Below are 27,080 nucleotides of genomic sequence, written 5' to 3'. Positions count from 1 at the left end.
AATAGTTGTTTATAATTTATATAATGTTGTTGTTGAATAGATGGAGAATTCTAACACAATGGTAGAAAGTACTCCATTCATTGAGAATGTGGAAGTAGGAAATGCTCCTCTTTCAGTTGACATTGAAAAAGACAATGATGATTTGTGTAATATTATTGAAAAAGAAGGAGATAACCCGTCATCCACTAAGAAAAGACGAAGAATGTGTTCAATGGTTTGAGGTTTTTATGAGATGTTACCCTTTCCTAGTGATGGCAAGCAGAGTTGTAAATGTAGAAGATGTGGGGCAATATATCAGTGTGATAGAAAGTATGACACTGGCAATTTAAGACGTCATATACAAAATTGTAAAAAAAGAGACACTCGTGATATTGGGCAACTTATTCTACAGTCAAATGCTACTTCAACTATCTCTATGACTGAATCTAAGTTTGACATTCATGAGTTTCGTGAGTTATTCACTTCTTGCATAATCATGCATGACCTTCCTTTTCAGTGTGTTGAATGGCTTGGTCTTCGTTCTTTGTTGCAATATCTCCGTTGTGATCTCCAAATAGTATCTAGAAACACTGCTAAAAGTGATTGCAAGAAAATGTTTATTAAAAAGAAATGCATTCTTAAAAAGGAGATTCTAAAAAGTAATAGTAGAGTTTCATTGACTTGTGACTTATGGACATCAATTAATACAGATGAGTTCATTTGCTTGATTGCACATTTCATTGATAACAACTGGTTGTTGCAAAAAAAATAATCAATTTTAGTTTATGCCACCACCACATGATGGTATTGCTTTGTGTGAGAAGCTTCACTATTTTTTAACTGAATGGAAAATTCAGAATAGAATATTCAGTAGAACTCTTGACAATGCTTCAGCTAACAATGTTTATGTTGAATTCTTAAGAAACCAATTAAATTTGCGTGGTGCATTATTTTTTAAAGGTGAGTTTTTTCACATAAGAGTGCTCTATGTTGTGAATCTTATCGTGCAAGAGGGATTGAAGGAGGTTGATATCTCTGTTCTTAACGTTAGAGAAAGTATAAAATATGTGAAAGGATCACAAGCTAGAATTTTTTTTTTGGAATGTGTCAAACAAAGTTTTCTTGATTCAAAGAAAGGATTAATACAAGATATGCCTACAAGGTGGAATTCGACATTCATTATGCTTGATTCAGCTATTTATTACAAACGTGCCTTCCAACATTTGGAACTACTTGACTCTAACTTCAAAACTTGTCCTAGTAATACTGAATGGGATAGGTTGGAGAGTATTTGCAAGTTTCTAGCTCCTTTTGATGAGATTACTTGTGCATTGTCAGGCACTAAGTACCTCACTTCAAATATGTTCTTCCCTTGTATATCTACGGCTTATGCAACACTTAAGCATGAACGGTCTTATGGTATTGAGTACATCCGAAATATTGCAACAAGGATGTTAGTAAAGTTTGAGAAGTACTAGTTTGATTTCTGTGATATCTTGGCAATAGCGGTTATCTTGGATCCTAAGTATAAGTTCACATTTGTTGAATGGTGTAATAAAAAATTATATGGAGGTGATTACATATCTGAAACAAAGAAGGTTAGGGATAAGCTATTTGCATTATTTTCAAACTATGAGAAGGTGGAACGACAAACCATCGATTACCTGTCTTTATTACCCTCAGTTAGCTCTCAAGTTGATAGCTCAATGACTTTTCCTCCAACAATTATAAAATCACAGTTTCTTCAGGTAATAGTATTTCTCATTCAGTTATTAAACATTACTATTTAGTAATTTTTCATTAGCTTACTTTTACATTTATGTTGGCATTCATAACTAGGATTATGACTCATTTGAAGAGGAAATTACTATGCCTAAGAAGTCACAACTTGAAATGTATCGTGAAGAACAAAAAATTGATAGGAAGGTTAAGTTAGACATATTACATTTTTGGAAAGGTAACCAATACAGGTTTCCTGAAGTGGCAGCTATGGCTAGAGATGTTTTATGCATTCCCATTTGTTTAGGCTAGAGATGCTATATGGATCAAGTGTTGGATTGTAAAAAAGTCTTTGATAACTAAATTGAACGTGACAAAAATGAGAATTTAAAGATCGTTGCGTTGCAAAATTAAGAGATGATTGTATTAGAGGAATAGTTGGAGTGATATGTATTGAAGATTCAGTTATTATAGATTTATATAGTTTTAGCCATGTAAATAAATGATAGAAAATACATCAATTATGCAAGTAGTTAAAATTTTTATATGGGAAGTAAGAAGAACACCCAAGATAACATGGATAAAAGTTGGTCAAAATGATTTGCAAGTAATATGTTTAACAGCTCAAAAAGCCTGCAACATGAACAATTTGAAAATAAGAATTCAGAAACCCCAAATAAATGTGATAAGGGTAATGATGTTGATGATAACTTATCTTTCTTAATGGAGAAAACTTGGCTCACCCATTTTTATCCCTAATGTTGAAATGGACTTTGGGTGTTTGTTGGCTAGTTACTAACTTTAGGATACTTAAATCTCCAAATTGGCTTACTACTAGAAGATATTTATAGACAAGTCCCACCTCCTTGCGTGAATTATCTTATTGATGTAGGCAGGGGGGATGGGTCAAATTATTTGGGGTTGTAATTTTAGTGAGCTCCTATGTCATCTACTAACATTCAGCTCATTAATGTTGAGCTCCTCCTTATTCAGCTCATTAATTTGCAATTTATTAGGCTCTCCCCCCTCTCTAATGGCCCTTCGGTTTTCCCCACTTTGCTGCTGTCCCGGTTCCCCTAGCTGTCCATCCCGGTTCCCCTGGCCACCCATTCCTTTCCCCTTGGCTATTTTTTCCGGTTTTCGATGTGGTTGTTCGGGTACTATTTCTGGACTGATTGTTGGCCTTCCATTTCCCTTTTTTAATTGGTTTAAATGGAGGTGATTATGGGCTGTTTGGTTGCCCCTTTTCTCCTATAAATATAAGGTGTTTTGTAATAAAAAGAGAGACTTTTGGTGATAATTTTTGGAGCAAAACCTGAGCGTTTTTAGGATAGTTTGCAAGCTATGCCTTGTCTCTTCATCTTCCTCTAGGAAAGCTTGCGAGCTTGTCCTCTTATTCGTCTCGGCTTTTTACCTCTTTCTTCTCTCCGCAAGTTCGACGCCACTTGTATCTTTCTTCTCAATGATTGCAAGCAAGCTAAGGACTTTTATTATATAAGTTTGTAAGTGTCATTTCAATTTATTAAAGTAATGTTTTGTTTTATAAAAGATATGTGTGTCTTTCTATTTAAAGTTGTACGATATGTTTTTATGAGATAAAAGAAGTATTTAGTATATGTTGTGGCCTCCAATTTGTTGTGGAGACTTAGTTTTGCTTTTATTTTGTTTCTTTTTGTGACCGGAGGTTCTTCTACTTGTTTGGGAACTTTTGGTTGCATCAATTTGGTATCAGAGCGAGGTTGTCGAGTGAGTCTTGGTGAGTCATAATAGTTGTTGTGTGAGCCCAGGGTAGTATTTCCTAGGTTTTTTCGTATTTTTTTCAAGTGTTTAGAAAAATGGAAAAATACAAAAATATTGAGCTAGTGGTGGGTGAAAGTCTGTCAGAAGATTTTGAAGAAAATATCCCTTTGGATAGATGGATTCCATCATAAGGAAGTTCAACCGATCCCCTACAGAATGAGTTATATAGACTTCAAATGAAAATGCAGTTGTGTACGGAACAATATATGAAGAAAAAGCGACTTCTACAAGAATAATTCAAGCAAGAACAAGAGTTGATTCTGAAGAAATATGAGGACAAGATTCGAGAATTGGATGCACTTCATTTGTCTCATTCGGATTCATCTAAAAAAACAACCTCATTAGGAGATGAGCTTTTTCAACCGGGGAAGAATATGATGTAGGCAGGGGGGGGGTCAAATCATTTGGGGTTGTAATTTTAGTGAGCTCCTATGTCCTCTACTAAAATTCAGCTCATTAATGTTGAGCTCCTTATTCAGCTCATTTTGCAATTTATTAGGTTCTCCCCCTCTCTAATGGCCCTTCGATTTTCCCCACTTGGCTTTCCCTCCCATGGCTAGTTCCTTCCCCCCTGGTTGCCTGTTCCGGTTCCCCTGGCTGCTGTTCCGGTTCCCCTGGCTGTCCGTCCCGGTTCCCCTGGCCACCCGTTCCTTCTCCCTTGGCTGTTTTTTTCTGTTTTCTGTGTGGCTGTTCGGGTGCTGTTTCTGGACTGATTGTTGGCCTTCCATTTCTCCTTTTTAATTGGTTTAAATGGAGGTGATTATGGGTTGTTTGGCTGCCCCTTTTCTCCTATAAATATAAGGTCCTTTGTAATAAAAAGAGAGACTTTTGGTGATAATTTTTGGAGCATAACATGAGAGTTTTTAGGATAGCTTGCGAGCTTGTCATCTCCTTCGACTTGGCTTCTTACCTCTTTCTTCTCTCCGCAAGTTCGACGCCACTTGTATCTTTCTTCTCAATGATTGCAAGTAAGTTAGGACTTTTATTATATAAGTTTGTAAGTGTCATTTCAATTTATCAAAGTAATGTTTTGTTTTATAAAAATTATGTTGTGTCTTCCTATTTAAAGTTGTATGTTATGTTTTTATGAGATAAAAGAAGTATTTAGTATATGTTGTGGTCTCCAATTTGTTGTGGAGACTTAGTTTAGCTTTTATTTCGTTTCTTTTTGTGACCGGAGGTTCTCCTACTTGTTTGGGAACTTTTGGTTGCATCACTTATGCTCTCCCATCTAGCGACCCTAATGATCATTTTCCAAATGTTTGAGAGCCCACATGATATCAATTGGGACTTGATAGGGGAACAGATCTTTGCCTCAATGTTCAAGGATTTACTATATGTATCTGATAATTCTTAATGATTTTCTTCATTGAGCCCTGGTGCAACTTGTAATTGTTGTTAACTGCTTTATTAGCTTGGCAGGAAGCTAAGCAACTCCATGCAGCACGCCTCAGCTGTCATTGAGGTTTCCTTACTAGAAGATTCTGATCATTGTGTCATTTTTTGAAGTAATGAGTATTTTTTTAATGATTTTCTTGATATTATTCATCTTAATTTGTAATTTTCTGCAGTCATTGCTGTTAATTTTCTCTCTTATTTTACATGAGTACTTTTGCTCTCAATTATTGACAAAACAATTTTAAAAAAAAAGTTGCTGCTTTCTGTTTTTCATGATGCAGATGCGCACTGGAAATGCGGTTGATGGCTGTGCAATTTTTTGGCGAACAAATAGGTGATATACTGGAGCTTTCTAGCAGCTATGAATTGCAATTTCCAGAAAAAAATTGTTTAGTATAGTTTATTATGGGGAGTAAATGGACCGTCTATGACATTTTAAACCAACTCAAGGTTAAGTTTTTAAACTTATTTCCGGTGGTTTGATTAGAAATTGAAAAAAGTATTCTTGATAGGATGCTATATCAAGTAGTCTTCATAAAAGTAGTTTAAATTTTAAGTAGATTTCAGCATTGTTTTATGCTGTCATAGTTTCATATTTGGCAGTTTTGTTTTTAGATTTGCATACCTAAACTGAATTCCTTTTTCTGTATCGTTAGTTATGGTTTAAACTCAGGAAAAGTCTATCAATTTATTATTCTTTCTAAATATACTATTTTTTTCCTAAAAGAAAAAAAATAAAATTATATATATATATATATATATATATATATATACTATAAGTAAACTATTTTGCAGAACATTGTGATGGTGACTGTCAAATTAATAGTTCAAGACATTTGCATTAGTTATGATGAGATTGTTGATTTTTTTTTTCTGCTTTATATGTTGTTGATGTAATTGAGGATAGACTAGTTATGTTCTTTACTTGTTTTCTTAGTTAAATTTTATTTAAATTATTAGTGTTAATTTGTTTAGCATCATTAATGTAATTGTTCCCAAGGGTTTTTAAATATTAAATGAATCTTATTGTCTTTTATGGATTAACGAAGTATTATTGGATATTTTGCCTCCTATTGCAACTTTTGTCTCCTCTTCTTGATGCGAACTCTGTTAAGGCCTTATTTCTCACCTTCATGAGTCCTCTTTTCTTGCAATGCTCTCTCACTTGGTATCGTTTCTCTTGATTCTCATCCTTTTTTTTTCCATTCATCCTCTCTTTTCTATCTATCCTATGTTGATTTCTCTCTCTATCGTCTCACTTTCTCTCTCTCATCTGTGTTTTATAATCATCCTTTCCATTATCTTCATCCTTTGTCTTCTATATCACTGTAGAAAAAAAATGTCATTCTCGAGTCTGATAAGCGATTGATGGGAATATTTCTTAGAACAGAGGAGTGAGAGTAAAGACATGCAATTGGATGACTTTCTTTTTTGTTATTCTCTTCATTAGATGAACAACCATAAAAAAGGGAATTCTAGGTTATTAGGGGTGTTAAAGATCTTCCCTTTTACAAATTTTTAGGTGTTTAGACGCCACTCTGGACGGCTCTTCTCTTTCCTAGAAGAGAGTACACATATAGTCAAAGATTTACTATATTTATTCAGAATTATTTATTACAATGACAGGTGCTGGTCTCTGCTTTAAGAGCTTATAATCTCCTAAATGAGCATGATTCGTTTTTGTTGATTGGTAGACACATCACTTGATTATTGGGGGAGAGCACAATTGCCTAGATCATGGATCTTGCTAGCCAGTTCATCATAAACTTGATCGATTAACATAGTTATTTTTTAAAAATCTAATTTTAATATTGATGAATAATATTATAATTAGTAAAAAAATTAAATTAAAAATTCTTATCGCATATGTCCGTATCCTATCTAAAATCCCTTCAAATCTTGTCCATTCCCATCCATCATCACTTGCGATTACGCTTCAAAAAACAAAATTTCCAAATAGGGCTTTTTACAAATTAATCCACATTACATAATATGAAAGGGCATAAATTCTTCCACAATCTCAATTACACTTTCTATCATTATCTTCTAACAAAATATGTGATTAAAGTCTTCTCAATTAAATAATTGCCTCATGGAATCTTCTCTTTTTTCAACAAATCTTTCCTTCAATGCAAATGGACTTCTTTCACTGTTTGATCTAAGCTTACTATAGTTAGATTATTCTTATACAATAATGCTTCTTCAATTAGGAGAATTATAAAATTTTTCTTCTTCAGTTTGAACAGAAATAAATGAAGAAGGAAATTTACTTATACTTTCTTACTAAGGAATTTTCCAAATCCCAACACTTCCTCTTTCCCCATCATATTTTCTTCTTTTCTGAAATCATATACTATTATTATCATTAACATAAATTTTATACTTTCTATTCTTCAAAATTCGAACGGGAAATAAATATGATTGAAATCACTTACGAAGGAAAAATTTCCAACACAAAATCCTCCTTTTTCTCTCAAGTTCTCTTCCTTTACCGTTAAAAGAGATGAATCCTTTTTTTATATCGCGAAGAAATTGTACACAAATGAAATTAAAAACAACATATCTTTCTTCTTCTTCCTCAGCCGTTTCTCTCGACTGAAACTTTCTCACACTCATTTACTTGTTCGGGAGGAATGAGTCGAAGATATGACTCATGAGGAGTTGTATGTTTTCTCTAGCGTATGTAATTCTTTGCTCAAAAACAAAAACCGGCATTTCCAGCCTCTTCCGAGCCCGCACGCAGTTTGTGTGGCCCACGGTTATTTCCACTCTGCTCTTTTACGCGCCTGCTGCGGGTTTTTTCCAGTTAAATTGGGTATTACAGATGCTATTTATGAAATGGCTCTCCTTGCCCCTAGGAAAACCAATATTTTGTTCCATGTGAGAGAGGAAAATGAGCTTCTTAACTCATCTTATATTTACTTTTGCCATCATTTCCTTCTTCTATTTCTATTTTAGTTTTTTATCTACAGGAGTATCTTAACCTACTGGAGTGTAAATGAGCCTCCTAACTATTCTCTTAACCTATTAGAGTGTAAATGAGCTTCCCAACTAGTCTCTGATATTTACCTATATTGACCTAGGTAGATGAAATTCATTAGAAATCTCAATCGACTTAGATTTAGTAAGAGTGCATCTATCTTGGGCAAGTTTCAAGAGTATGGACCAATTCATATTTCATGTTTTAATTTATGATATATTGGGTTATCAAAGTTCTTTTGAGTGTTTCCATTTCCTTAAATAAACAATCAATTTATATTTTGTTCTTTCTTGAGTTATCGGATTTGAAGAGTTTGATTAGATACTGGTAGGAAGTGGATGCACTTTTCACATAAATTAGCGGATGAAACACAAAAAATTGGGAAAAAATTCTCAAAATAATTTTTATTGAAAGAACTATAAAGAGAAAGGCAAGATATAATTGGATCTTCAATTGGAGAAGAAGACTGGCTCTCCCAAATCCTTAGCCGTCGGCTAGAGCCCAAATAACTTAAGAATAAACTAAATTCAATATACTCCAAAACATAATCCTGAAATCACCATATTGTTAGCCTTAAATAGCTCATTTTTTAAATAATTTCCTCTTAGATTTGAATTCAAATTAGATTTATTTTCCTAATTAATTCTCTCCCAATTGTACTTAAAACTTTCTTAAACAATCCCCCCTTAATTCCTCCTTTTCTCTAAATAATTCTTTCTTAGATTTTGAATTTAAATTAGATCTCTTGCCCTAAATAATTTCCTCTCAATTGTAATTAAAACATTTCTAAACAATTTCCCTTTGATTAAGAACATTCCTAAACAACTCCCTCTTGATTAGGAAATTTTTTAATTCGATCCCAATCAAATCTGCCGGTCCATCAATACTCCTCTCCCAAAGTGCCACCTTATCCTCAAGGTGGAACGAAGGAAACTGCTGCTGAAACACTTGACTAATAGCATTGAACTGAAAAATGGACTGACATTAGGTCGAATAATCCATACCTTTAGCATCTTCTTGATCAATCTCTCGATCTCATACTTCTGGATTAGAGGATAACAGTTGGACGAATAATGATATGTGAGACTACTACCTTCAAGATGATAACATGCTTGTGTTCTCGCTGAGGAGGCAACCCCGAATTGGCCGAAATACCTTTTGATATTGTTGTAGGAGTGTCTGAACCATGCATGGTGCTTCTATCTTCTCCCCATCTTCTTCGCTTTCCGAACTCTGCAGCTCCCCAAAAATCTCATTCCTTTACAATTTCTTCTCTTTGGAAGTGACTCCAAAATCACCTTCATGTCTTATGTCAATGTAACCGGTAATGTTGAGCTTATAGGAACTAGATTCTTCATAGTGAGGTCACTGAATTCTTGTTCACTTGAGATTGAGAAACTACATATACTTTGGAATCATGCCCCGGTATAAGCATGATTTTTTAAACAAAACTTTGCATCAGATTCAGCTACTCTAGCAAATTTGTTCATGGTTCGTTGACAGTTCTACTTGACAAGAATTGAATGTCGTTGATGTTGATAATGTCCTTTAACATGAAGATCCAACAGCTTCTTTATCATTCCTTCTTGGTTGGAAAATTTTTCCTCCATTGATGACATTCTGTCCTCAAACGCCGATTTGGGTTGGCTAACATTTACTTTAAGACACTCTTCCAAGGCACAACTTTCATTACTGCCATAGGTCCAAAAAGTGCTTTGATACGAGTTTAATAGGAAGTGGATGCACTTTTCACAAAAAAACAACGGATGAAACACAAAAAATTGGGAAAAATGCCCCAAAACAATTTTTATTGAAAGAACTATGAAACATGCAAGATATAATTGGATCTTCAATTAGAGAGGAAGATCCTGCCCTCCCAAATACCTAGCCGTCGGCTAGAGCCCATATAATCTAAGAATAAATTAAATTCAACAAACTCCAAAACTAATCCATAAATCACCCTATTGCTAGTCTTAAATAGGCTCCCATAATTCCCTCCCAAATCAGCCATCTCTTCTTAAATAATTCTCTCAGATTTGAATTGAAATTAGATTTATTTCCCTAATTAATTCTCTCTCAATTGTAATTAAAACTTTTCTAAATAAGCCCCCCCCCTTAATTCCTCCTTTTTTTTCCTTAAATAAATCCCTTTTAGATTTTGAATTCAAATTAAATCTCTTACCCTAAATAATTTCCTCTCAATTGTAATTAAACATTTCTAAATAATTCCCGTTTGATTAAGAACCTCTCTAAACAGCTCCCTCTTTATTAAGAAACTTTCTAATTCCCTCCCAATCAAATTGGTTGGTCCATCAGCCGCATTGTATTTGGGATTGAGGTGGTTTATCTTTAGAATGTGGTTGACATGGCTAACTCAGAATATTGCTAAGATTGTTCTTTTTGAGATGCTAATCCTCTAACATTACCATTTTCCTAAAACTGACATTCTTGTGTGGTAGGAGTCTCCCATGAATTGAAGAATTGAGATAGGTTGATTATCTAAGAATGTCTCACCCGTGTTATAGAGCTTTCTTGTAATTTGGGAGTAACACTTGTAACCTTTTTTATTTGGAGAATATTGAAGAAATATGCATTTGATAGTTTTCAAGTCTATTTTACTTTGATGTTGTTGATGCTTGTGAACAAAGGTATTGGCCAAAATACTTTGAGGGGAATGCTTGAAACAATTCAAATGTTTGTAAATTAAATACATTGTTTACATGGAGTATTGAAGTTCAAGAATCAACAACGGATTCTATTGATGAGATATGTTGCAACAAGAACTATTTCTCTCCAAAAATGCTTTGGAATTGTTGACGCATTTTTCATGTCGACTCGCTAATATCGGACCCGATTGAGTTCGATTGAACCTGATCAATTCAATCTGCTTCGTCGAACGAAGTTTGATTCAAATTAGCGCTTATTTGAGTTCAATTGCATCAAATTGACTCGATCAAGGTAAATCAGACTCGAATTGACCCAAATTGATTCAAATCGAGTTTGTTTCAGGCTCAATTTCATTCCAATTGATCAAATTTGAGCCCAATTTGACTTTCCAATTCAAGTTCTGCATCCAACGGTTCCAATTTCCTTGAAAATCCAAGTCTGCGTCGCGGTTCTAGTAGTCAGATCGCACGATCTCCTTGTTTTGAAGCGGATTTGAGCGACTTTGGCAAAGATGGGGCATCATACCTCGTTTCGTGTATGGAGAGAGCACGAGGGAGATTTCCAGTTCTAATTGCTTCCATCTAGTTTTTCCATGTGCGAGAGAGAGCGTGAGCGAGAGAGTGGTGGATTGAGCAAGGAGTTATGTGTGCATCTGATCGAGTGAGAGAGCAGGAGGGATCGAGCATATCCTTGCGTGCGTAAGATCAAGTAGACCGAGCGAGTAGCGGGGATGCTTCGTTTCTTCTTCTTTTTGCATGCGACCAAACAATCAGATATAGACGATCTGTTCATGTATATAGAGGAGTCGTGTGGGAGATTGAGCACCTGAGATTTTCTATGCCGTGCTCGATCATAAAGTATGCAATTCGTTGAGGATGAAAAAATTTCTCTTTTGTGGTTAATGCTCCGCAAGCCTTAAGTCCTTTGAAACCCCGCATTTAAGTTTCTAAAACTAAAAAAAACCCTATGTTTGCTGTCCACTCCGCAAACCCGTGAAAATTCAGTTATTTTTCATGGGTTGCTCTCATGTGAGAGCCTGTAGGGGGTGTCGATACGCTTAGGGTCTTTGGATTGGTGTCCAACACTTTCCAAATGCATGTTTGTGCACTCATACTAAACCCAAGACCATCACCTACAATAAAACCTAAGTTTTGTAGCTATTGAACTCAAATTTAATGGCTACTTGATTTACTAAATAAAATTGCATGATGCTTAGGGTTTAGATTATGCTAAAATTAATCTAAAAATATTGTTGGTCTCTTTCTCTAAAGTTCTTATGCTTAGAAAATTATTGGGAGTCTGTTGACTAAAAAAAAAGAGAGAGAACATTCACACTTGCCTTCGAAACCCGCCCCACCTCACGACGGTTATCCGCCAAACGACACATTTTTCGTTTCCATAACTACCATTTGGTAAAGCAATCAAATAAGAGGAAGAAATTCGGAAAGAGGGACACACTCTTTTCTTCCGCTCCTTCAACCTCAACGTCGCTGTTCAACTTCATTTCTTCGTAGGAGGCGTATAGGGTTTGCTTCCATCTTCTCTTTTTCTTCATTGTTGTTCGGCTTCGTTTCTTCACAGGAGGAAGAGATTGCGCAGTCGCTCCTTCCGCCCCTTCGTTGCTTCGCAGGCAGAGAGATTGCTCGAGTTGCTTCTTCCTCTTCTTCGTTGTTGTCCAACTTCGCTTCACAGGAGGCGGAGAGATTGCTTGATTTGCTTCCTCAGCTCCATCGTTGCTGTCCAACTTTTGCTTCGCAGGGGGTGTAGAGATTGCCCGTGTCACTCCTTCGGTTTGTTATTGGCCGTCCGACTTTGCTCATTCGACGACTGTCCCTTCCTATCATATCATACATTATAATATATCAATCGGAAGCAAATTTACTCGCATTAAAGGTAGCTATATTCTTCCCCTTTTGCACGCATCTGGCAAAATCCGGTAAACCCAAATAGGATTTACAACAAAAGAAGGAAAGTGAAACTTAACTCTTCGTGAGATTTCAGTGCCCTAAAACTTATAATTAATCAAATAATAAATAGAACAATTAAATCGAAGACCTCACATTGTAGACTTTAAGTATGTCCGAGATGATTTTAATTCGAAGGCCCCACACAGTCGTTCTTAGATCCCGGTGGGTTGATTGAAAATTTGAAGACCTGCGCCATCAATCTTAGATCTGGGCGGATGGTTTTAATTTGAAGACTCCGGGTCGTTGTATCTTACATTCGACTAGGATGTTTAAATTAGAAGACCCTATGCCGTCGACTTTATGTCCGGGTAGCATGAAATCATGGCAAGCGCCGTCCCGATTTCTCCCTCGGTGGGGAGGGGACGTCGGGAGGTTGCCGGAATTTTTGGGAAAATGACTTTAAAATTATGAGAGAATAATTCAAATTCTAAGAGAAATTGATTTGAGATTGATCATGTTTTGAAGTCAAATTTTAATAAATCGGTTAATTTATTTAACTAATTGAAATTTCAAATATAAATTAAAATTAAATTAATTGATTAATTAAAATTTCAAATATAATTTACGATTTGACATTTTCGGGTTTTACACTAGTCTCCTTCATTTACTTAGCCTAAATTAAGTGAATGGTCACTTCTTTTTGAACACTAAATATTCAAAGAACCTCCTCCAATTTACAACCTTTAAGTTGCATATTCCTCTCCATTTTCTACAAGCCAAAATTGTAGGAAAATCCCCAATTTTCCTTAAGCCTAAAAGCCATAGAAATCCTCCAATTGTTTTGCTTGGTGTCTTTCCCTAGACTTGTAAGAAAATTCTCAAATGACTTTTATAAAATTTAGGGGTTGATAAGCTAACATTGGGGATCAAATGTACACCAAATCATTTATCTGTTGAGTCAAAATCAACAAATGATTCAACTTCAAATATAGAAATTCAAATACCATTTTGCTTTATTATCTAACCCAAGTTGGATGAATGAACTCTTTGAACACTTAAGAGTTCAAAAAAATTCATTGTGACTTCTAGTCCAAATTTACATGCCATCTTCTTTTATTTATCAAACTCAAATTTGGTAGATAATCATATTTTATTAAAAACAAAATTCATTGATTCATCCTCCAGTTTGCAACATCTAAGTTTTATATTGCTTCTTACATTTACCTAAACCAAATTAGGTAGATAATCATGCATCATTGAATACAAAATTCAATGAATGCTTCTTGACTTATAGTCCCAAAATTATAAATAACTTCTCTTTTCTATGGACTCCAAAAGTCCTAAAAAATTCTCTCACCTTAGTCCAAAAGCTATAGATTCTCCTCAAACTCAAAGTTGAGTTGTAGGAGATTCATCTCAAACCAATTCATTTGTTGAGTGAAAATCAACAAATAATCCAACATCAAGTATATAGGAATATAAATCTTATATCTCTTTCATTCTCCTGACCTAAGTTAGGTGAATGAGTTTCTTTCTTTGAACACCCAAAAGTCCAAAGAACTATTGATTTGTAATCCAAATCTACATATCATTTCATTGTGTTTGTTTTATCCATATTTAGCAAACAAGTTTCCATCATTTAACACCAAATCGAATGATAATTCATATGGTTTGTAACTCCAAAGTTACAAATTTGTTTCACATATTGAGCCAAAATCAATTGGTGACATATTTCTTCCAAACATCAAAATCAAAATTTTAACTCCTTTTCATTTGTTTGGCTCAAATCAAGTAAATGAATCTCTCTCTTTGAATACAAAAATTCAAGGAGAACTCTTGATTTGTTGCCTTAAAGCTGCAAGTCTTCTCTTATTTCTATGAGCTTCAAAAGCCATAGAAGATTTCCAACCTTAGTCCTAAAATCTAAGTAATCATTTCACTTAACAAAGTGATTTTTTCGTTTCATGACATTTAAAACATAACATTCAAATATCTTTTAGGAGCTTCAATCTGTTAAAATCCACTGTTTCTTATTAGGTAAATTTTATAAAATTCTAAGTAAAAGCCTTAGACATGTTTACCTTACCCTATTAGGTGAATATTTCTCTCTTATCCAAACACTAAAAACTCTAAAATCTTTAAAAATCACTTAGACTTCTTTTGATGCAATGATTAATCATTTCACCCAAAGGTGGAATGCCTACATCATTGGATCTTTTGATTCCATAAGCAACATGCTTTCCTCAAAGAAATCAGTGTCTTCTTTATGAGTTATTCATAACCCTTTTAAATATGAAATAATTAAAAATCAAATAAAAGCCTCAAGCCACAAACAACTTGAAGTGAAATCATTATTTGGATTAAAATTATATATCTTATATTACTTAATAAAATAAGACATCACTTGTTGTGTGACATATCACATACCCAACACACCTAGTTGCACAACCTCTAGGCATGCTAGGATTAAGATTTCTATGTATGTGTTTGATACTGTAGTATGATGCTTATTGAATTGTTTGCGTTATGATCACTTGTCTTTAACTGGATTGGATATAGATATACTTGTTTTTTCTGCAAATGACCATGTCCACGTGGGGGTAAAAATAAGTTATGACTATTTAACACTGTTTGCTTGCAAGCGTTGCTTAAAACCCTCCCAAAGAGGCATTACCAATATGATAGAAACATGTTTTGACATTTTAAGTGTCAGATAATTTTATGATGTTTGTTTTTGTTATATAAATTATTTTTTAATCCTCTTTTTGTTTTGTAGAGTTTAGTATTTTATATTTAAAATGTATTTGATAGATTTAGGAAATATGTTTAAGCATGTAGGATATAGTTACAGGAAAGGTGGATTAGAAGGATAAAGCTACCATATGTGAAGCCCAAGATCCATCTAGAAGCTAAAGCTTGATGATCCCATAGGCCGAGTATGTAAATAAATTATTGGGTTGTCTAATGGCAGACAACTCAGTTGTCAATTATAATTATAATAATTGGACTTTACAATTTACTTTCGTGTCTTGGTTGATTATATATATACATGTATGTTTGATTGTTTACTGGGTGTGCATTAGAAATGCATGTTTTTTCTTAGGTTTCTTCACTTGTTTTTGCTTGGGGGTGGCTTGGACATGTATTGTACGGTAAGCTCATATGATAAAATTAAGATTTCTACTAATTAAAAGATTTAAATAAAAAAATCAACCATAAAATTATATGTATTTTTCTATCAAAATTTATATGGCTTATTCAAATAAGCCAGACTTTCAAAGAAAAAAATTAAAATGATCATGCATGACTAGTGTATCACATGTAGAAGCCTTCACTTAAGGATCGATAATAAAAATCTGTATTTAGTGAGTCATCATATGTATACCCATATGTTCAGGCATCTTGGCCTAAAAGTCAAGGTCTAAGTCTTATCTTCTAAATCAAAACAATCTTCTCTTCTCTTCATGTGCATTGAGATTGGACTACATGGTTTTAAAAGCAGTTAGGTGGGTTTGGTTGGTAGTCATTTCCGGGCAGGATTGTAAATCCAGATGTTGGACTAGCTTATGTCTCATGTGAGTTGTAGGTTTATAAGTCCCTTGCACTTCGTTAGACTTAGCTTCGAGGTACTACCCCTCAGTAGTGCTCACCTTAGCTCTAGGATCCAAGGTTGTTGCTATCTCTAGTCACTTCATAAACCCTTACCTTTTGGGCATTTTTTTCAACATGTTTGTTTGGAATACAAGCCCCAACATTTTAAATCAAATTGGTCAAACTTGAACAAAAATCAAAATTTTAAAATGTAAAGCTCAATATAGGATAGTTTGTGTATTTCTGAGTTTTTTCAAAATTAATTACTCCTAAATTTAATTCATTTGGCTTCCATTCCTAAAAATCTGATGAAAGTTGATCTCATCATCCTTGAAATTTTCGAAGACCAAATTTTTAAATAAGAATTTTTCAAATTATAAGAAAAGAAAATATTAATCAATCTTTTAATGACTCTAGAAAAATCACTTATTTAATCAAAGATATTCTCAAATAATAAATGCTTGATATGGAATTAACCATAAGGGCTTGCCCTTATGGGGCATTTGAACCCCATAATAAAATAAACACTATTCAACCAAATATTTAGCATGAGAAAATCTTTGTTAAAATTCAAATTAGGGGTTTTGTTATTGAGTCCATAACGAAATAATATTTTTGTCTTTCTGGATAATATATTATTTTTTATGCCATGATTAATCATAAAATATCCCAATCCGTTTATGATGACAAAATTTCTCTTACAGGAGCATGGGAAGATAACATGAGGGATCTAATGACATCTTGTAAATCTCAAGTTTTGCTTTCATTAATTTCTATTTTGTTTAGGGATATAAAAACATGAGCTTTGATGTGCGGCTATCCCTTGACTTGGAAGATATGATGCAATAATTGATTGTTTATTTTCTCGCCCATTGTCCATTCTAAAGATTGTATCTTGGCTTGGAATTAAGTTTGAATCTGGTTGTTAAAATTATGGAATATTGGACCTATATCCACCTTTCTTTTCATTAGAAGTATCCTTGTAACTTTGATGTGATCATGAATAAAGGTGACTGAGCCATCTAGAACCTGTAATATTATTATTGATTCTAGAAGGTACCATTGTGTATTATTGAAAAAGTGATTATTTATTAAGTTTTATTTGGATTGGTATTAGGAACATATTTGGATTGTTGAAAAATCTCATGCTCAGAAATTTCTAACTTGTCATTGACAAATGAGGGAAATGGTTTTTCAAGATACAAGAAATTTGGTTGTTTGATCGATAGTGCCACAACATGATCATATAATCTTGATAACTTCTAGAAAGAGAGCAACTCAATAATTTTCTGTGATTCTCTTTTAAGATTGTAAATTCTAATATGATTAAACCTTGCACATAGGGGTGTAAACTAGTCAAGCTGAGCTTGAGGTTGATTAGATAATCAAGTTTAAGCTCAAGCTCGAGTGTAATTACATGAGTTTGAGCTTGTAAGCCAGCTCATTTATTATAAAATAATGAAAATAAATTTAATTCAGATAGTTGTTGTAATAAAATGATTAAAAAAATGGGCTATTAAAAGATAAATAATAATAAATCACTTGATATAACAAATTGAATTATAATTTTTAAATAATTTTAATAACTTTGTATTTAAACTTTTGAATTTAATATACTTTAAATGTACTTTATATTAACATTTTTTAAATAAACTGGCTCATGAGTTGGCGAGTCGAGTCAAGCCTAGCTCAAGCTTGACTTGTTATCTTATCGAGTTTAGTTCACAAGCCATTTATCGTGCTGAGCTTGAGTTGGCCTTACTCAGTTTATAGGCATGTGCAAACACATCCTAATATTTGCAATAATTTTCATGGACAAGTTAAAAAATTCATATATAATTGGGAAAAGTTTAATGAATGATTATGGTCTCTTGTAAGTTTTCTTATGGACAATAAATTGCAATTTAAATTTATAATCAAGTGAACAAAGACAATTTTAGATCGTTTAAAATGATGATAAAGCCTATCAATCACTTTTAAGAGTGACTCATAAACAATTTAGATAGTAAGATAGCCACTATATGGACTTTATTTATGAAATATGAAAGCATATACAATCATGTGATCTAATGCATTCTTAAATTTTCCTGGTATATACAGTTATGAAACTTAGAATAAGCTCATCCTTAATTAGAAACTTGGAGATGTCTAATATGTATGGTTAAATCAGTGAGGAAAAATATCTCTGAATCATTAAAAGTATTGATCTATTGGGCTTTTGAAAGTTGTACTTACATGTCTAATGCCTACTTCGTGATGTGAAGCCTTTTATGTATTTACTAATGTGATGTCTTGCAAATGTCAAATTATCTTAAGAATGAGAGATGAGAAACGTTTTTCATGAAGCTAAAATATTATAATATTGTAAAATACAGACTTAGTGCTTTGTATTTGTACTTTAAAAAAACTCAAGGTTATTTAAACTGCATAGATGAAATGTTAAATTAAAAACTTTTTAGTGAACCTAGTAACGCTTGCATCATGTTTGAAACCTGTTGCAGAGTATAAAATTGCACCCAACTTCATCATAATTTTTTCGACATTATTACTTAGTTGAAGAACACCTTGAAATGAACTGCCCAACATTGTTATTTTTTTTTTTTGGCTGTACTTTAATTCATCCTTTTGTAAATTATTGTCTCTGTGTACTGTTTTATGTGGGATTCTACTTGTTTCCGGGCTCTGATTCTTTCTTTATATTTTTACATCAGATTTCAGCTGAGGCATGAAGAGCATATTGAATTTAGTAAGCTTGGACTAAGGGATAATGTTGCCCAAATTTGCGTTTTGGAAGTATGCCTGATACATGGAGATCATCTGTTAATAAGTTTTTATTTTATTTTCATTGCAGTGTTCAAATTTTAAACATTTTCCTTGTGTGTGTATTTACTCTTTTTTCTTTGCAGTCAGAGATGCGTTGCTTGGCTGAAAATGCTGCTTTTCCTGCAAGGTACTATTATATTTTCTCAAATAGAAAAAATTCCAAAATAGTCCCCAGACTATTCGTGTATAACTAATTTAGTCCCAAAGTATCACATTACTCCAATTTAGCTCATGACTATATAAAATTGATCCAAAATAGTCACTCATATTATAATTGTGATATGAAATTTATCCCAATTTATTCCCTCAACTTCATAAAATTGATCCCAATTTAGTTCCGTAGGGACAATTTTCGATCAATTTTGTATAGTCAAGGGGCTAAATTGGAGCAACGCTATACTCTGGGGCTAAATTGACTATATATGAATAGTTTGATAATTATTTTGCAATTTAAACCTTTTATCACGTTATCTTTCTTTGCAGTCTAAAGTAGGTTTAATTAGTTCCTTTGATATAAAATAGGTGTTTAATACTAGGAATGGTGATGCAGCACAATTTTTTTTCTTTTGTCATACATGACAATATTGGAAAAGCATAAATTAAATTGTAAAAGTTCATTGACCTATATATGCTAGAGCATAAAACAAATGAAAATAAACCTAATCATTAATTGATATAGGTAAAAGAAATGGTCAATACACCTAATGTGATGTGTAACACACGTTGACTTGTAATCACAAAAATTGGCTCTAAGAATTTTTAATAATCAAATTGATGCATGACTAAAATGCTTTAAATGAATGCGTTAAGAACTTGCACGATTTTGAAAAGAACAAGAACAATTAAGACTATTAGCTATTCAGAACAAAAAGAGAAAACGTAAGAGCGGTCACTTCGTTTAGGCCAAGTTACATAATAAGCACTTGAATTATCAAAATAATAACGAAATTCAACAACATGCGAATGAAGTAGCTTTCAACAAAACCCCTCATCTAACAATAAGATAGTAACATAGGAAGCACACTCAATCCTACGTTTACTAAGCTTAGGCAAAAGACGAAGCATGGTTCCTTGTGACTGGATCACCACCTACAAGATGAGCGGATTAGGGAAAGTAAATGAAAAGGGGAAGAAGTTCACCCTTGGGAAGGTTCGGAGATGATTTTCCACTGGGCGCCGACAAGTTGCTTGTTGATGGCCTTCGATAGCATGAAAATAATGCGGTCCATGTACTCTTCGATAGAACGATCCACTTCCGGGTTGAAATCGAAGGTGGAGTGGAGGATGTTAACATATCCTTGCTCGTCGTAAGCAAATCCATAGTCAAGTTCCGGGTCGGCCATTCATTTGGCTTTGGGAGGAGGATATGTAGTCGACGATCAATGTCAATCCCTTGAAGCTCCACTAGAGAGAAAGAAGTTTCTCTCAAAATTGAAGTAGAGAGGAGGGGATGGCCGACCAAGGAAGGAGGGAGGGAATTCTAATTTGGTTCAGATTTTGGTGGAGGGAAAGTGTTCAAACAATCTCCAATTAATCCCCTTGATTAAAATAATCAAGGAAGAGGAGAGAGTGGGGCCGACGACGGCAAGGGAGAGGGGAGGGCTTTAGTTTAATTCCAAAAGGAGAGATTCTCCTTTGGAAATAAATTAAATAGGTGGGGCTTAGGGGATTTTGGCCAAAGGAGGTGGAGGGGGAATTAGGAATTGTTCCCAAGAGGGGTTTAGGGGATTTAGGAAATAAATCCCATGGGATTTAATGAGGGGGGCCGGCGGATTTAAAGGCTAGGAGAGGATTGTGGGGTTGCTTAATTTGGGATTAGGAAAGATATAATTAAATCTCAATTAATTTGAAATTCAAATAGTATTTAATTTAGTTACTTTCTTAAAATAGATTTGCTAAATTAGGAAAGAATTTTCAAATTCAAATTATTTTGAAATTTAACAATGAGTTTTCCTAAATTAAGAGTGGCCCCTTATGGAAGGTAATCAAGAGGGATTTGAATTGTGGAGGGAAGATGGGAGAGGTGGGGGGCCGGCGACTAGGGTGAAAGCTTATGGGGATTTCGGTGGAGGGATGGTGGTGTGGTGAGGCCAGCGGGTAGGTGGGGGGGGGGATTTGGTGGCCAGCGGCTTAGGGATTGGGCGAGACCTTAGGCTAGTGGCTAGATGATGAAGGGGAAAAGGAAAACTCGATAAAGAAGAAGAACCACGATCCTGGCCGTCTCCAAGGTTGGTGGATGATCCAAATTCTCTCTCCAAGGGACCTCGCTCCAAACTCTATCATTCTCTAATAAGAACTCAAATATGGGGGTAAATTTTTATCATTCAATCATTAACATGAAAAGAGAACAAGAGGGCTATATATTGCCTCGTATAAATGACTCAAGAAAATAAAAAGACGACGATGCCCTCTTGGCTTATATACGATCTCCCTTAAGTAAGGGGTAAAAGCGGAAACACTAATAAAACAAATACAACATAAAATAATAAAGAAAATACATAATACGACTTAGAAGTACATCGACTCAATCGTGGCCGTAGATCGATGACCATGTTTCTGATAGATTTTCCAAGTTCTGATGTCCCCATCACACATTCACAAATTCCTATTAACAACCACCCTTTATCATACTATGTTGGGTTGACTATATGAATCCTTTTTCTCCACTATTTCCAATTAAGAGTCAAATTCTCACTTAAATCTAAAAAATTATCATTTTTAATCCTTTTTAACCAAATATTTTTAGATCTATCTCTGCCTTTCTTAACATAGTACCGATCTAATAAATCTACTATTCTAACAAGATCATCAAAAAAACTGACATTTTATGTGACCAAACCATCTAAGAAGACTCTAATTTCATATGCTACTAGAACTACTCCCAACTTTTTCAATTTATGCCCAATCATAGCATAGCCAGTCAATAGCACAAGTTAATATTTCTAGACTATCTTAAGTTTTATTAGGATTTCTAGATTTATTATGATGAATTATACTTTTGGATACTTTTATGTTTAAAATTGAATTATGTAGTTTTAGATTTTATTTTGGACTGGATTTGATTTGATTTGATTTTGTCTTTGTAAGTTTATTATCTTAAATATGGATTTATGAGTTGTATTTTGCTTATTGATTAAATGAATCGACACTTAGAGCTCACTCTCATATTCTTTTTGCTTTCTCTTTTGTCTTATAGCTAGTTTACCTTGGATTCTTTATTCTTCTTTCGTTGTAGTAGCTTTGCATCATTTTTGTATTATAGCTGAACATCCTATCTGCCTCTTGCGCTTGATTCACTCATTAGCGTCAATATCACAAATTATTTGCACCTATGCATGCTCACTCTCCTAGCTGCGCCTGGTCACACTTCTGATTGTGCCCACTCGTGCTATCCTGATCTTACCAAATAACAATCTATGCTCATTTTGATTCCTTCTCCAACACCCAATGAAGACTGCTGACCCTCTATGACCTTGATTTTGAATCACTCATAACTAAAACACCCCAAGTATGCTTCCTTCTCTTTGCCCAATTTTCCTAGTTGACTTTCGAATCATACTCGATTCTATTGATTTTCAGTCATAGGTAGGACCTTCAGTCATAGGTAGGACCTTTTCCTATTTCCGATGATGCAAGTGGGCTATGCACAAGAAGTCCCTTGGCATGACGTGGCTTGCAATTAATTTAGATCATCATGGGCCACATTATCATTCATTAAAATTTCTCTCTTGGAATAGCAAGAAAACTACTCGTGTAATCAACTACTACAATTAAATCACAAAGTTAATAATATATATAACATCAACTGAACTATTTCCAATAAAATGAAGGCATAACCATAACAACACAACATTAACCATTATATTGTCAAATTGTCAAAAAAAAAAAAAAAAAAAAATTGTCAAATTGTCAAATCTATAAAGTTCACCCTCAACATCTACCTATCAAAGCATATAAATTCATAATACTGAAGTTTAAACAATAAAAAGAAAACTTAAATCCTCATATACAACATGGGCGTGATTATCATCTTCTTTCTTAGCCGAAATCAACATTGTGCCTTTTATACACCGGCTAAACTATTTGTGAGTAAATGATCTATTAAGAGCTTTTTTTAAGCTTAGTCTCCATCATTTGCTCCACTTGCATCATATGAAGTTATGATTACCCTACTTGAGATTGGGACCCCCCTGTACTGTTATTTGATGAGTAGGCCACAATAATTAGAGGTAGTCTTGCTGAGCTCGAAGGGGGTATGACTGGGTGTATATCTATATACTAAACCTTTACTTGAATTGTCTGTTGTCTTTAGCACATGCTTGGGCATCAACATCAATCCGGCTACCGTATGACTCCATATTTCTTAGTGATGATTGCAATATAATCTTCCTGCATAGACATAGAAGTAAGATACATTAGTATTATTTATATTCTCATATTATTATTTTTTATATTTACATGTTGAAGTTACTTGTCGAATAATAATGACATTTAGATTTAAACGAGAATTTGTTTTTTAATAGGACACAATGGAGAAAAAAGATTCATATTGCCGACCCCACAGTGGGATAAAGACTTGATGTTGTTTTGTTAAAGTTACACACCCGATATGACAAAACATTGATAAAGTCATATGCCTCCTTTGTATAGGTCCTCTTGAATAGCTTGTCTGAGTAGGCATCATCCCCTCAAACATTGCTTATTTCTAAAATTGTAGAAATAAAAAAAAAATTATAAAAAATTATACTTGCTATTACTTATGCTCATCTAAGCTCTCATCATATGATCGATATACGTGATGACAAGAACAGAGCCATTGATGTGCTTAGGAGTCCAACCTCCTCTATCAAGTGATTCTTACTAGCCGCTTACAATTCATGTCTTCTTTCCTCAATCTTCTTGTTATTAGTCATTTGTGCCCAAAAATAGCTAGTCATCCAACTAGGTTGGTACTCAAGCAAAACACTGAAACCATTTGAATTGCTTACACGTCTTGCTACTTAAAGCACCTGATTTTAAATTTATGTTGCAACATTACCTCCTATGTTTGGTGAAGTCAGTGCCCTTGCTTCTCAAGGTATGTCTACTATCACTATTATTATCGGTCATCAATTTTATTTGATATTTTGATACAAAATAAGTTCCTACAGTGAAATAGACAATATTAGGTTCTCAATAAGAAGTATTGCCACAATCTATCTCTTTAACATCATTTTGAATGTTCTTTCTCCCGTTCATGTGTATGATACAAAAGATTAATATTTATGCATAAAACATTAATGGAGCATTATATCTTGAATAATTAAAAATTTCTGGAGCATGACTTACTATATAATGCAAGTATTTTTTTTATGGTATACATGATGCATGTACACAATGCTACAAAATTAATTGCTATCAAAAGTATTGTTAGATTGATGCTCTTCTTCCTTATCTTCCTTATTTGTTTTATCCCAACATCGGCATCTACAATAGATGATGATTAATTCATCATTTGTCGAATAGGTTAAGGCAGTAAATGAACATCTTTTGGTGGCCCATAACTTGCGAAAATTCTTTCTTTTCTAAGATTATTTGATTTACTAATGTGATATCTACTTCTTGATAAGCACCAATATCTATATATTTCTCAATATTTATGTATGGTTAAATAAAATTGCTCCTCACAACCATCTTGCATGCAACTAAATTATTTCCATTGACCACAAGAACTACTCCAAAGTTGTCCCGATCAAACATTGCAAAAATAGCGAGCGACAAACGTGACGTGCAAGCACTATGCGGAATGTATTCATAAAAAATTGTAGTTGTCCAAATAGCGCCCAGTTATGAAGCAAACTGCATAAGTGCATTCGAGATATCAGAAACAGTTAAGATAGATACCTATATTGCCTAGTTTCTGACATAGGTGCAATTCAAAAATTAACCCTTACGCAAGGTGACAACACATTTTTGATGTGTGCTAGCGATGAGAGTTTTGCAAAAAAAATTAATATATACTTTTATTATTATAATTATTAAATAAATTAATCAAAATTAAAAAATCCCTACCAGTTCCATTATACCCGTGCCCATGCTCGCACCCACGACTCCCCCTTCCCTCACCCCCCTCCCCCCCCCCACCCCCCCCCCCCCCCCCTAAAATGACACATGACCCCAACACTCTCAAACACATAAGACCCTCTTCCTTGCTCTCCTTGCTTTCTTCCTCTTGGCCTTCTTTGCATTCCCATATCCCCAAAACCCTCTATGACGAGAAGCAAGGGAGCCGCATATGGGAATTTGTAGGGAGAAGATATTGTTGAGTCTAGCGGCACGTGGAGAGTAGATCGCATGGGGAACTTGGATTCTCATAACCCAACCTGCCCCCCTTCACTCACGACACTCCACTCACGCACACCCCCTCTTCCTCTTAGCTCACTCTCTCCCTCCTGCTCTCTCTCGGTCCGTACGGCCAAGGTAACCACCTCACCTCCTTACTTTCTCCTACATTCCCTCTTCTTTTTTCTTCTCTCTTACTTTTTGTCTTCCCCTTCTTTTTCTCCTTCCACACATTCTTCTTCCTCCTTCCCAAAACCTATCCTTAACCTTAATTTTTTGATTTCTCCATCTCTTTCCCTCAAACCACCATCATCCTTCAAAAAAACTTTCCCCAACACCTCGTACACCTCCACCAAAAAGTCCTATCATCCTACACTTTCTCTTTCTAGACTTAGAGAAATTTTTTCTCTTTAAAAGGAGAGAAAATTCATAAGTTCTTCTTTCAAAGACCTCATTCTTCATCTCAAATACCTCCCACCCTCATTCCTTCTTTTTACTCTACCTAGAGAGAAAAAATTCCCCTCTTTTTCTCTCTAATATCATTCTCCTCACCATAAATACATTCCTACAATATTTCCATCAAAACCCCATTTTTCTCTCTCTAAAAAGAGAGGTTGCATCATCTCTTTCACCCTTTAGCCCCTATTTATAAAATATATATTCATATAATTAAATAGAATAAATGATAATCATTAAAAAAATGTTTTTGTGCATCTCAGGTTTAGTGCGTTTCCTCGTTGTCGTTGCTTCCGTTGTCATACAACTTGAGGTATAACCCCGACACTAGCTATTTTATTATTTGCTATGTGTGAAATAAGTACCTGTGATCATTTTTCTTAGCAGATTGGAAAATTCATATGCATGAGAAGGCTTAGTACACCCATGACTATCTTTCTTGACAGGCAAGAAGGCTTATCACACCCGTGATTGTCACGGTAGGTGTCAAGTGCACCGCGACCGAAATTTTTATTTATCGCCTACCAAAAAAGGCATCACAGGTCTTCATGTACTTGTTTATTAAGCACATCATTTCTCTGTCTGCCAAGAAAGTCAGTTATGAGTACTTAATTTTTTTTCCTTATATATAGCATATTTCCCTGCATTCCAAAAAAGACAGCCATGGGTACTCAAAATTTTACTTGCAAATAAATTTTATCGCTTACTAATAATAGTAGTCACATATACTTAGTTATGCATACAAATTTTCTCGGATGATAAGAAAAGTGTCCACAGGTACTTAATTTAATGCATACGAATTTTCCCGTATGCTAAGAAAAGCGGTCACGTGCACTTATTTCATGCATACCAAATTATAACATAGCTAGTATCGGGATTATACCTCAAGGTGTGTGGCGGCGGAAGCGGCGTTGATGAGACAAAGAGGCAAGGCAACACATGAGACATATATATATATATATATATATATATATAATGCGGGCTATGGCAGAAAGAGGTTATGCAACCTCTCTTGCTAGAATGAGAAAGAAATAAATGGGGGTTTTGATGAAAATTTAGGAATGCGTTTATGGTGAGAATGATGATATTAGAGAGAAAAAATCTCTCCCTCCAATTTTAGAGAGGGATTTTTTTCTCTTTAGATAGAGGGAAAAGAAGGAATTTGGTGGGGGGAGGTGTTTGAGATGAAGAATGAGGTGTTTGAAAGGAGAAATCATGAATTTTCTCTCTTTAGGTATAGAGAGAGAGTGGGGATGATGGGGCTTTTTAGTGGAAGAGGTGTAGGTGTTGGGGAATTCTTTTGTGAAGGAGGATGGTGGTTTGAGGGAAAGAGATGGAGAAATAAAAAAATTAAAATTAGGGTTAGGTTTTGGGATTTATGAAGAAGAATGTGGGGAAGGAGAAGAAGGGGAATAGGTAGAGGAAGAGAGGAAAGGAAG

At 34.4% G+C, this 27,080-nt stretch overlaps 1 protein-coding gene across 1 annotated transcript in view; it reads left to right on the top strand.

Moving 5' to 3' along the window:
- Positions 1-22,762, top strand: part of LOC110112189 (carbon catabolite repressor protein 4 homolog 6-like) — a 30,818-nt gene extending 8,056 nt beyond the window's left edge. Inside the window, exons 5-7 of the mRNA XM_020844321.2 lie at positions 5,178-5,230; positions 18,753-18,834; positions 18,948-22,762. Coding sequence (XP_020699980.1) covers positions 5,178-5,230; positions 18,753-18,834; positions 18,948-19,058 — 246 coding nt within the window. The 3' untranslated portion in view covers positions 19,059-22,762. The remainder of the gene's footprint in view (positions 1-5,177; positions 5,231-18,752; positions 18,835-18,947) is intronic.
- The last annotated feature ends 4,318 nt before the right edge of the window (positions 22,763-27,080 follow it).

This window comes from Dendrobium catenatum, unplaced genomic scaffold (genome assembly GCF_001605985.2).
Source record: "Dendrobium catenatum unplaced genomic scaffold, ASM160598v2 fragScaff_scaffold_178, whole genome shotgun sequence".
Classification (NCBI taxonomy): Eukaryota; Viridiplantae; Streptophyta; class Magnoliopsida; order Asparagales; family Orchidaceae; genus Dendrobium; species Dendrobium catenatum.
The sequence above is the reverse complement of the archived record's forward strand: the minus strand, read 5'-3'. Positions and strand labels throughout refer to the sequence as shown.